At 39.7% G+C, this 13651-nt stretch overlaps 1 protein-coding gene across 1 annotated transcript; it reads right to left on the bottom strand.

Moving 5' to 3' along the window:
- Nucleotides 1–3658: 3658 nt before the first annotated feature.
- Nucleotides 3659–5254, bottom strand: LOC126703826 (uncharacterized). Its single transcript, XM_050402896.1, has one exon. It carries the CDS (start codon nt 5252–5254, stop codon nt 3659–3661), a length of 1596 nt encoding a protein of 531 aa, XP_050258853.1.
- Between the last annotated feature and the right edge of the window lie 8397 nt (nt 5255–13651).

The raw sequence follows: 13651 nt of genomic DNA, 5'->3' as shown, positions 1-13651 counted from the left end.
CCCTTATACCAGTTGGGTGGTGGCGGAGACCATCTCTATGGGGACTAATTGATTTTAGGAAGTGTACAAGGCATATGGGCTCGGAATTCCTCAACATATCTCCTTGCTTCAAGCGCTATCATTTTCCCTTGTTTCCCTTGTTCGCCATGTCTGATGACATTCCTGTTATTCCAAAGGCTCCACGCCGCAATAGCAAAGACCTCCCAATCACTAGTACCAGAATGCTCACGCAGCCACCAAAGCACATCAATAAATGCTTCCAAAGGAGGGATCTGATTGGCATGCCGTATTTTTAGCTCCTCCCAAGTGTCCTTCGCTATAACACAGCTCCTTAGAATGTGTCCTCTGGTCTCCCTTTTGCCGCAAATGTCACACTTATCATCTGTAATGATCTTTCACTACTTTAGGCCGAACTTGGTAGGAAGGATGTTTGATGTAGGACAACCTAGGCTTCCCACCTAGATTAGTCCCACCGTAAAACCTTAGGCTTCCTACCTAAGGTGTTTGGAATCACCACCAAACAAATCAATGAAAATAATCTCAATAATAATAATAGTCTGTAAAATACAAAAGGAACCGTCTGGAGCTTTATATACAGCTTCTAGGAATCATAATGATAAAGATAAACTCTCCTAAACAAATCATAAATAATCTCAAATACTAGTACGATAATCCTAACAATCTCAAATACTAATCCAATACTAAAGATAAACCCAAATAAAGATAACATAAATGATAAAGATAATCTGCATAGATGTGTCATCATGTGATGTCCGCACCAACTCCCCTGGGGTGGGAGAAACTCGACCCCGTCGAGTAAAGCTCATAAGGATCAAGTGACATCAGAATAAACTCCATCAAGCCACAAGCTCACTGGATCCGCATGGCGCCTCCGTCGACGCTCATATGTGCGAGTGATAGGAGGTAGAGATGAGGTGGTAGCAAGTGTATCCAAGTAATCCTCCAAAAGAGTAGGATCAACCTGCTGCAACTCCTCTCTGGTGATCCATGTACAATCAGAATCAGGCCGTCCTCGCCAGCGAACCAAGAAGCGTTGAACAGTTCCATCCCTAGTGAAAAGAGACTGCTCATCCAAAATAACATCAATAATATCTTTATGTGCCTTTTGGAAACAAGATGGTGTAAGGCTAGGGACAGGGTTAGCCAAAGAAGAAGAGAGAGGATCATCAAAATGGTCATAGGGAATAGCTGTTGGACCTTTAAAAGCAAGTAAATCAGCAATATTAAAAGTAGAACTAATACCATAATCTGAAGGTATATCAATCACATAAGCATTAGGTCCAAGTTTCTTTAATACCTTGAATGGGCCTGCACTGCGGGCCTGCAGTTTCTTAACGATTCCTGAAGGATACCGTTCAGGCTTGATATGAATCATAACATAATCTCCTACATCAAAGTCTAAACGACGTCGATGTAAATCAGCCTGAGTCTTATACTTAAGATTACTAGCATGAATTCGTTTGTTGATCTCTTCATGCAGCTCATGCATGTGACTAGCAAACTCTACTGCAGACACAGAAACCCTATCATGTGAGGACATTAGAAGAAGGTCTAAAGGTCTCCTAGGTGTATAACCATGAACAACTTCAAATGGGCTCATACCTATGAATCTATTGACTGAGTTATTGTAAGCAAATTGGGCTACAGGGAGTATAGATTCCCAAGTCTTACCATTCTCACCTATGAGACACCTTAAAAGATTTCCTAGACTCCTATTGACAACCTCAGTTTGACCATCAGTTTGAGGATGGTATGCTGTGGAGAATTTCAACTTTGTTCCCATCATATGCCAAAGGGTCTTCCAAAAATGGCTCATGAATTTAACATCCCTATCTGACACAATTGATTTAGGCAACCCATACAACTTAACAATCTCATCAAAGAAAATCTTGGCAACCTTAGATGCATCAGAAGTCTTAGAGCATGGAAGAAAGTAAGCCATCTTAGAGAACCGGTCTACCACTACAAGGATGGAATCAAACTTCCTAAGGGTACGGGGAAGACCTAGTATAAAGTCCATGCTAATATCCTCCCAAGGACGGTATGGCACTGGTAAAGGAGTGTAAAGGCCAGTATTTTGCTTGCAATGCTTAGCCAGTTGACATTGATGACATTGACCAATTATTTTGGCAACATCCCTCTTAAGACTTGGCCTATAGAACTGCCTCTCTACCTCTTCAATTGTCTTATCACGTCCAAAATGTCCTAAAAGTCCTCCTGCTTGTACTTCCCAAACCAAAAAGTCTCGAACTGATGTGCAGGGGATACAAAGCTTATTGGCTTTAAACAAGTAGCCATCTTGGAGGATAAAATCATCAACAACCTGAAGATGCTCAGTCTTAAGTGTAGTGTACACTTCTCCAAAATCTAGGCAAGATTCATACTCCTCTTGCAACTTCTCAAACCCTATGACTTTTGTGCTCATCACAGAAAGTAAGGTGACTCGGCGACTCAAAGCATCAGCTACCTTATTCTCAACACCAGATTTATGTCTCAAAACAAAAGAGAATCTTTGCAAAAACTCAACCCAAGGGACATGCCGAGCATTTAATTTCTTTTGGGAATTGATGTGGCGGAGAGCATCATGATCCGAATAAAGGACAAACTCATGGGGTGTCAAATAATGGCTCCAATATCTTAAAGCTTGTACCACAGCATAGAGTTCTTTGTCATATGTTGAATACTTCTTCTTAGCCTCATTTAATTTCTCACTAAAGTAAGCTATAGGGTGACAATCTTGGCTAAGAACCCCTCCTATGCCTACACCAGATGCATCACATTCCACTTCAAAGACCTTATCAAAGTCTGGTAGGCGCATCACCAGTGCTTCTGTCATCTTCTTCTTGATTTCTTGAAATGCTTTACCAGCAGCATTGGACCATTGGAATTCGGCTTGCTTCATACAATCAGTGATTGGTGCCATGATTGTACTAAATCCGCGTATGAAGCGGTGATAGAAAGTTGCAAGCCCATGAAAACTGCGAACCTCATGAATGTTCTTGGGTTCGGGCCAATCCACTATGGCTTTAACCTTTTGTGGGTCAGCAGAAACTCCTTTAGATGAAACCACAAAACCTAAGAAAATGACACTATCAGTGACGAAAGAGCATTTCGTTAGGTTGGCAAACAAGTTTTCTTTCCTCAAAGTGGAACAAACTTGTTTAAGATGGTCCAAATGTTGCTCTTTTGAGTTACTATAAATGAGGATGTCATCAAAGTACACTACCACAAATTTGCCCATGAAAGGCCTTAGTACTTGTGTCATCATTCTCATAAACGTACTAGGAGCATTTGATAACCCAAAAGGCATCACAAGCCACTCATATAGACCATCCTTTGTCTTAAAAGCAGTCTTCCCTTCATCACCTGGGCGAATCCTAATCTGGTGGTATCCACTTTTCAAATCAATCTTCGAAAAGATTGTGGCTCCTGACATCATATCAAACATATCATCTAACCTAGGGATAGGAAAACGATACTTCACAGTAATCTTATTGATTGCGCGACTATCCACGCACATTCTCCAAGATCCATCTTTCTTTGGGGTCAAGAGTGCAGGGACTGCACATGGGCTTAAGCTTTCACGCACAAATCCTTTGTGCAAGAGCTCGTCCACTTGTCTAACCATCTCATCATGTTAAGGAGGGCTCATTCTATAGTGGGGCAAATTTGGGAGTGCTGCTCCCGAGACAAGATCTATGGCGTGTTGAATATCACGCATAGGAGGCAATTGATTTGGAAGCTCCTTAGGGAAAACATCTTGGAACTCTTGAAGCACTGACCGTACTTCTTTTCTTGGTTCTTCAAAGTTGTCTAGTGCAATTTCCTTAACAACCAAAGCAAAGATGATGGAGTCTTGATTGACAGCTCTTTCAAGTTCTTTTGGACTAATGAGGTTCATACTTTGCTTTTTGGGCTCTTCTCTAGCCTTACTTGCACTAACAAACTTAGTTTTGACTGGGTTAAGCTTAATCCTTTGTCCATTGTGCAAGAAGGAACAAGAGTTCGAGCGACCATAAAGAGTGACATCTAAATCATAGAGCCATGGTCGTCCCAAAATTATGTGTCCTACATCCATTGGAATCACATCACATGAAATCTGAGCCTTGTATGAGAGGATATGAATAGGAACAAGACACCTATCCTTGATGGTGATAGATGAATCATCTACCCAAGAAACCTTATAGGGCTTAGGATGGGCAACTAACTTCAAACCTAGGAGGGAGACAAGTTTAGAAGAAACTGCATTAATGCAACTTCCACTGTCAATGATAACCTTGCAATTTGTGGTTCCACACTTGACAAAGGTTTGGAAGATAGTATTTCTTTTCCAATCATCACTTTCTTCGGACTGTGCTAGAGCACACCTAACAACACTCATTACAGGAGTATCAAGACTACCTTTGTTGAGGTTATCAAAAGATGGTAGGGCTCTAATGCAAGCTAATTGGGTGGGATCATCCTCTCCTATTTCTACAATGTCTTCAATGTTAGGCTCATAGACTACTTCTTCTACCTCTTCCTCTCCATCCAATTCTTCAATCAACAAAGTCTTATTAGGACATTGGGCAGCCATATGACCAAAGCCTTGACACTTAAAGCACTGGATTCTAGAATTTGGCCTAAATGTCTCTCTAACCACACTCTTCCCTTTGTCTTCTGGGCGTAAGGGCCTATTGTTGGGATTGGGTCTAGTTTGAGGACCTTGTTGGTATCTACCCTGAGGATTTTCTTCTATGTGTAAGGGTCTGGTGTTGAGATAAGGCCTATTTTGGGTACCTTGGAGGTATCTACCTTGGGGACCATCAAAATTGTTGCGATGCAACATGTGATTGTCAAATCTCCTTCCACCTTGGGGCCTAGGGATCAGCTCTAAATCTTGCACTAAGGTATAAGCATCATCAAGAGTTGAGATTTTTCGAGCCACCAATTCTCTTTGAAGATCATAATTGAGACCTTTCCTAAATCTACTCAAGGTAATTGGCTCATCCTTAGTTGCATTGCTACGTATCCTGTACTCTTCAAATTGTTCTACATACTCAGTAGCAGACCTATTGTCTTGTCTCAAATCATGCCATTGATCCAACAAGTTGCCTTGATGAGAGACTGGGAAGTACTTTTCATTGAGCTTGGCCTTCATTTCTTCCCAAAGAGTTATGGGTGGTTGGCGGGTCTTACGAAGGTGGTTGACAACACTATCCCAATGGAGTTTTGCTCTTCCTACAAGTTTCATTTTGGCAAACCTAACCATCCTCAGACAGGTCATACCACTCAAAAAAATGCTCCATCTCTCGCATCCAATCATTGTAAACCTGAGGGTTCCTAACACCATCGAAGGTAGGGGCCTCTACTTTGATATGTTTAGCGGAGTTGTCTTCATTGTCTCTATGGTCTTGCCTAGGGTGAGGGCCATGCTTATTATTATTTCTTCCATTATGTGCATTTTCCTCGTCATACCTAGCCTCTAAGTGGCCTAGACGGGCAGTAAGCTCTGCAATGGCTTGTCTTAATTCATCTTGGGGAGGAGGATCCATGTTTATGCGGGATTGTGGACTAAACTGGGATTCAGAACTAGACTTTGATTTGGAATTAGATTGTTCTTTAGAACTAGTTACTAGACGACCACTACGCAAATGCATGCAAAGAGATCAACAAACTAATTCTAGCAAGTGAATAGTAAGGATAATACTCAAGTTAAATTATATGTGAAGAGAAGTCATGAATTCCACAGGTTGTTGCATTCAAGCAATACTAGCTTCAACAAGAATTAAATTAAAAAGGACCTAATTATGACAATGTGATTAGGCTAGTTCAACCACTAATACTAAGAAGTAATTACTTTAAAGGATTTTTTTTTCTTTTTTTTGGGTTTTTTTTGTGTTTTTTTTTTTTTTTGGCTAAAATAAAATACTGAAAGAAAATAAACCAGCAGTTAAAATAATAAATTCATGTGAAAATTTAAGCAGAACAAAGGACAAAGGCAGTAGCATGTTACTGTAGGTAAAGTTTGAGGCACATAGTAGACATATTGATATTAAATCTGAAAGTGCATTTCAATCCATTAAGTTTGGAAAGTCCACACCTTGGTTGGGCTGACTTAACAATCTGGGCCTCACTGGACAGTGGGTCACGCTACTAGTCAATGGGGAAATTGGGCCTCACTTGTTGGTCTTCACGTGGAGTGCACTGACCTTCCTGAAGCTTCTGCTTGATCTGACTTTTTTTTTTCTTTTTTTTTTTAATATAATAATACAATAAAGAAAGAACTAGAATATAAAGTTAAAGTGTAATCTGCCAAGTCCAAAACTAAACACCGAAACTAGAGAAACAAAGGGAAACTAAAAGAGAAGAAGTGGTGGAGCAAAGCACGAAGCATCTTTGGGGTCGACGGCGAAGAGATGGCTGGGCTCGTCGGTGATGACTGTCAGCGGCACTCAAAGGTGGAGATCGGAGCTGGTGAGTCAGATCTCAGAACCCGAGAAGCGGCATGGTGGAAGCGAAGTGACTGCGTATCGGCGGCGGGTTGTGCGACGGCATCATTCTCTTGGTGGGATTGGCGGCTTTGATGGTGGGCTTTCAACTCTCTTCTGTCTCTGTCTCTGATCTGGTGGGAGTGAAGTTGTGAATCTGAATTTTTTTTTTTTTTTTTTTTGGTTTATGGGTTCTGTGATCAGAGGCGGGCACGGATGGTGGTCAACGGTTTGGGAGGTGTTGCTGGCTTCTCTGTTGGCTTGGGAATGAAAAACGCATGTGAGGCTGCAGGGTATATACGGATTGCCGGGGTTGGCTTGCAGATCTCGTGAGGTAGGGATTTGAGTTGCTTGGGTTTGCAAATCTCATGGGGTAAGTATTTGAGTAATGGCATGTCTGGAGGTTGATTTGTTTGTTGATGGTGAATGTGGTTGTGGGATGTCAGTCGTGATTTTGGTTACTGAAAGGGGAGATCGGGTTGGGCTCTGATACCAAGTTGATGTAGGACAACCTAGGCTTCCCACCTAGATTAGTCCCACCGTAAAACCTTAGGCTTCCCACCTAAGGTGTTTGGAATCAACACCAAACAAATCAATGAAAATAATCTCAATAATAATAGTAGTCTGTAAAATACAAAAGGAACCGTCTGGAGCTTTATATACAGCTTCCAGGAATCATAATGATAAAGATAAACTCTCCTAAACAAATCCTAAACAATCTCAAATACTAGTACGATAATCCTAACAATCTCAAATACTAATCCAATACTAAAGATAAACCCAAATAAAGATAACATAAATGATAAAGATAATCTGCACAGATGTGTCATCGTGTGGTGTCCGCACCAATGTTCCTACCTGCTCTCCACACAAAGTGCTTAATTTTACTTTGACACTTTAAATTCCAAATCGCCTTCCATAAAGCTTGCATTCTGGAATTGTCTGAGCATCCAGCGCTATGATTCTCCTATTTAGCTTCCTTTAGCATCTTATAGGCAACTTTGTACGCACTATTCACCGCAAAAATCCCATTGGGCATTTTTGTCCATACTTGAGAGTCTTCTGGGGCCATCTGGCTTAATGGGATACCAAGGATCACATCTACTTCATGAGGTAGGAAGGAGGTTCTAATGAGATCAAAATTCCATCCTCTACTCTCTTCGTCAATCGATGCTGACACCATTTCCTCAACACCTCTAATCTGGACTTTTTGGGCTTATTACCTTGTATGTGTCAACCATTGGAATCCATCTGTCATTCCAAATATGCACCCTCCTACCATTGCCAATCACCCATCTAGACCCCATTTTAATAACCTCCCTTGCTGATAGGATACTTCTCCAAATGTATGATGGTCTTCTCCCTATTTGAGCCTCCAAGAAAGTTGTCTCCGCGAAATACTTCACTTTGAAAACTTTATGAACTAAAGAGTCCAAGTTTTTCAGGATTTGCCATCCCTGTTTTGCCAACAATGCCAAGTTAAAAGCCTTCAAGTCCCTAAACCCCATCCTACTATCAATCTTTGGGGAGCAAAGCTTTTCCCACGACACCCAAGCTAGCTTTCTTTCATTTGCCTTTTGACCCTACCAGAATCTACCCATCAATGAATTCAGATCTGAGCAAAGCAAGTCCGATAGTTTAAAGCAATTCATCGTGTACGTGGGCGTTGCTTGCGCTACTGCCTTTATTAGAATTTCTCTAATTGCATTAGACAACAGTTTGCCTTTCCAGCCAGCTATTTTTCGACTCACTTGATCCTTTATTCAGTTGAAGGCTTTCTTTTTACTCTGGCCCATCAAAGGGGGCAACCCAAGGTACTTCTCATGTTGTTGGATAATTTGTGCACCAAAAGTTTCCTTGGCCATTTCCTGAATATCCGAACTCGTTTTTTTGCTAAAGAAAAGCTAGGTCTTCTCTTTATTCAACTTTTGCCCCGATTCCTTCTCATATGTGGAAAGCACCTCTGCAATTTGTGCACAATCCCCAACCGTAGCTCTACAAAAGATAAGACTATCGTCTATAAAGAAAAGATGGGATATTCTTGGAGCTCCTTTCTTGACCGATACACCCCTCAGTCTACCAAGCCTTTCTTTCCTTTTTATCATTGCAAATAAACCTTCAGTGCATAGTAGAAATAGATATGGGGAAATAGGGTCCCCTTGTCGCAACCCCTTTGTAGGGGTGATAGAGCCTCTAGGTTCCCCATTGATTAGTACAGAATAGGACACTGTCTTCACACACATCATAATCAGTGAAACCCATTTATCCTTGAATCCCATTCTTTGCATTATAGCCTCCAAGTAGGGCCACTCCACCCGGTCATAAGCTTTGCTCATCTAGCTTTATAGCCATTAGACTCTCCTTACCCTTCCTCCATTGGTCAATGGTGTGCATTGTTTCAGAGGCAACCAGAACGTTGTTAGTTATGAGCCTTCCTGGAATAAAGGCACTTTGCGCTTCACTTATAACTTCAGGCAGAATCTTCTTCAATTGGTTTGCAAGTACCTTCGACATAATCTTGTATATCACATTGCAGAGACTGATTGGACGAAACTCAGTTATTTTTTGGGGGCTCTTAGTTTTAGGAATAAGGAAAATGTATGTCTCATTAGCACGGGGAGGCATAATACCTGAATTTAGAGCCTATAAAACACAATCTAAAACACACGATCCAACAATATCCCAATATTTCTGAAAAAATAAAGGGGGCATACCGTTGGAACCCAGCGCCTTGGTCGGGTGCATTTGATTAAGTGCCCTTCTGACTTCCTCCGACTTGAACTCCTTAAGCAGCTCCTTGTTCATTTCAGGGGTGATACACTCTTCAATAGCATTTATGCTAGCATCAAAGTTGGTTGGGCAATTAGAAGTGAAGATATTCTTGAAGTAGTCTAGGATAATAGCTTTGGTTTCACCTTCTTCTTCATGCCACACTCCTTTGGAGTCCCTTAAGCCCTCAATTCTATTCTTCCTCCGTCTCTGGCTAGCTGCTACATGAAAGAATTTCGTGTTCCTATCCCCATTTTGAAGCCACTCCACTCTTGACCTTTGCTTCCACATAATCTCTTCTCTAGTGAGTACCTCATTGATTTCCATCCTCAATTCCCTAATTTCAACCTCATTGTCATTCAGCGAATTGTGCAATTCGAATTGTTGCAGGCGGGTTTGTTTCTGCCTTAGATTTTTATTCACATTGCCAAACACTGTTTGATTCCACCGATTCTGGCACCTTGTTAGTCTATCCTCAATGGGGAGGTCCGACAATTCTCTGTATAGATCCCAAGCTTGTTCAATCACTTCTTTGCACCCTCCTTCCCTAGCCCACATAGCTTCAAAAAAGAACCGCTTTTGTCTCTTCCTCTGGGGTTTGCTCTTCTTTAGACTGAAAGCAAGTAAGCAATGATCTGATGCTGACATAGACACATGGTAAACTGTTGCTTCTGGGAACTTAGCTCTCCAACCATCATTTGCCACCATCCTATCAAGCCTAAGAAGGGTATGTTGGTCACCAAATCTCCCATTGCACCATGTATATCTTTGCCCAATGAAACACAAATCAAACAACCCATAAACGTTCAACAAATCCCTAAAGGCCTCCATCTGGTTTGATTCCCTTTCTTTCCATCCTAGTTTCTCATCCACATGGAGGATTTCATTGAAATCTCCAAAAACCATCCACGGTAACACAACTTGAGAATGGAGAGTTTTTAATAAATCCCAAGAGCTAGAGCGCATACCTGTGTCGGGATGCCCATAGAAGCCCGTCGCCTACCACGGCCCTCCACCATCGTCCTCCATCACCACTATGTCAATATGGGTATGGAGCAGCTTTTAAAGTGGACCACTGTACCTTCCTTCCATAATAGAGCTAGGCCGCCACTCCGACCATCACTAGGCACCACAATACCTTGGGTTAATTCTAGTTTCTATTGCCCATATGACTGAGCTATCCTTTTTAATTAGAGATGCGCTGCAAGATTTTTTCAGAGACAACTAGCTGTCGTAACTTTCTATAATCTATATGCAAAGGCCCCTAAATCTAATGACTGAGCTATTATTTTCAGTCATTAATGCAATACTAGATTTTTTAAGAGGCAGTTGCTGTTTCACTTTCGTGCTTTAAATTTAATACTTCCAAAAAATGAAAACGCTGTCAACACCAACCGAATAAAAATATCTCCTATCTATTCTCTCCTAGATTTTTTAAGGTTTTTATTAGTTAAATCAGTAATATATCATATAGTTGAATAAGAAATTTAAAATTTAATTCTTACTTATACTAAAAATTAATTAATGTCTTCGTCTGAAAATAAATTCTATCATTAAAAGTAGACAACATGAATTAAAGCTATCTCAAAATAAATAAATATAGATTTTAGGTTAGCAAATCCTTCTACGCTGATTCTTCTTTCAGTTCTTTGTGTTATTACATGGACTCCCAAAAATAAATTTTAGTTGTGAATATTTGTTCTACCAATTTCAAAAAACAAAATTAAAAGCAGACTTTGAAAAATCATATATTTATAATAAAAAAATAATCAAACAAAAACCGTGGAATCCAAACAAGTCATTTGCTCGGATTGGTAACTACGGACCCATGACTCGAATCCTGCTTCATGGGTTGTTCACAAAGTCTTTTTCTAATATATATATATATGTTCTATTTTTCCCTTCATTTTTCTCACTTTTACTTCATTTGGCACTATTTGTCTATTTGACTAATTGTTGACTCTGTTCGCTTTCAGAAGCTGTAGTTGACGAAAACGAACACGTTGATTAGTGCTTCTGGTCGTGCCTTTGATTAGGAATTTTTTTTTTTTTTTTTAAACTAATGTGGTTGGTACACGAGGCAGTGATATAAAAATAATGTTTTATTTTGAGTAGCTATTTTCACCCACCACTATAATTTACCCCAAGAATTTTGTTGCACTTGTACTTTTCAAAATAAGAATTTTTTTAAAAAAAGCCTCATTTACAGATCATGGGCCATCTTTAATCTTTGCCTAACCGCTTGATATACGTACAAATAACAGTGATAGGAAAAGATATGACGTTTTTTTTTTTTTTTTTTTTCTGAATAAATATTTTATTTATGAATAACAAAGTACAAAAGAGGGGAGACCTGAAACCATCTCTCCACAGCCTCAGAAACTAGGAAAGGGACCTTAGAGAAGGGAACTAACTCTATCCAATTAACAAAAACTGCCCATTAGGCTAAAAGATGGGTTGGAACATTGCCCTCTCTATACACAAAGGAAAATAAAATAGTATCAAAACACTTTACAAAATTCAAAATATTTGTAACCACCTCTACAATAGTTCAATGAGGTGTCTTTCCTGCATTACTCAAAGGATCTATCACATTCCAAGCATCACCTTCCACTATGATTTTAGAAAACCCATTTTCAATGATTCTTGTTATTACATTTTAAATTAAATATGTTAAAACTCAAAATAACTGAAAATGAATAAAGAGATGAGTTATAATAAAAGTTGTTAAAGAAAGAGTTGTTAAAGAAAGAGTTACTTGTATGTAAGTTAGATTAAATAAATTAAGAGCAGTTTTCTAAATTAATAAATAACATGTAGGTTATGTGAAGGGTTGGAAAACTATATATACGGCTATACTATGGACTAATTTTATATCAAGAGTGAATGAAGAAAATAGTTAAAAGCAAAGTGTATTGTGTGAGAGAGTGAATTCTATAATATTCCTAAATACTTAAGAAATTTCGGGCCAAAGAAAGGTGTTCTTCTGGTGGAGCTTTGGGCTTGAACACTTTGTGCAGAAGTTGTTCTAGCCATACAACATTTGTTGGGCTGTTGTATCCTGGGGGAGACAAGTCAGAGAAGGTCTGCATCAGTTACAAACATTAGCCAACCAAGGGCTTGAATCTCCTTAAAGAGAGCGAGTGCCGCGCCTCAGTCCAAATAGTATTGTGTAATTTTTCTCATTGAATTAATAATATTCAGAAGTACTATTCAGTTTCTCTTTGTGTGTTATTTCCATTATTATTGTGTTTGCACCAACAATTCTCTTAATGGCACAAAGTGCTGCCTTTGCTTCACCCACCAGAGGGCTACCTAGTTCAATTTGTTCTGCCCAAGCAAACAACAGATCTCCTTTATCATCCCTGCCTACTATAGCTAGAGAAGTTTTTTCTTCTCTTACAGCTACATCAAAATTTAATTTAACCCACCCATATGGAGGAGGCTTCCATATCGCTTTCCTTATAGGGCTGTGAAGATTGTCTTTCCAGGCTTGTTTATGTTCTTCATATGATCTCAAAATTTGTCTAGAAAGCTCCAAAGGATTGGAACTCTTTCCTTCAAACTTGGTTTTGTTCCTTGTCATCCAAATTTGGTCTAAGACTATTAGAGCATATAGCTGAAAATACTTTACATTACAATCATCTAGACCAAGCAGACCTTTAGGATTTAGAATTATCTTTATCCAGACAAAGATGGAAATGTTACCCATATTCTGAAGATTGAGAGGCCATGGAGCAAGGAGCCAGATTTGGGATGCCCAGTCACATTGAAGGAATATGTGATCAAGAGTTTCTGGGGCATTTTCGCACAAACAACAATCAATAGAAGGAATGGAGAACCTGTTGTTTATAACTACACAAGTTGGAAGAACTCCCCAAGCAATTTTCCACAACAAATGTTTGAGTCTTGCATTTGCTTTGAGCTTCTAAATATCTTTCCAGTCTTTACTACTTAGATGTTGATGGGGGACTTGAGCTACTAATCTTAGAATATTGTAGGCTGATTTAATTGTAAATTCCCCTGATGGAGAGAGGCACCAAAATATTTGATCTTGGGATGCTCGGTGTGATAGATGAATTCCAAGAATCCTATTAACTGATTCTGGAATAAAGAGTTCAGCTAACTTACCCCTATCCCATTGGCGACTGTCTTGGTCTATGAGATTGGCCACCAAATGCTCAGTTGGAACAACACCACTTTTAACTTTAGGAGTGAAATATGATTCTTTAGGGACCCAAGGATCATCCAAAATCCAAGTATTCCACCCACTCCCAATTTTATGACAAAGCCCCTATTTTACCACATCTCTATAGCCAAAGATACTCTGAAAAGACCAAGATATGGATTTGGGCATAGGCATCTTCATGAAATTCTTACCCCTCACATAT

Source organism: Quercus robur, chromosome 10, assembly GCF_932294415.1.
Source record: "Quercus robur chromosome 10, dhQueRobu3.1, whole genome shotgun sequence".
Taxonomy (NCBI): domain Eukaryota; kingdom Viridiplantae; phylum Streptophyta; class Magnoliopsida; order Fagales; family Fagaceae; genus Quercus; species Quercus robur.
The sequence above is the reverse complement of the archived record's forward strand: the minus strand, read 5'-3'. Positions and strand labels throughout refer to the sequence as shown.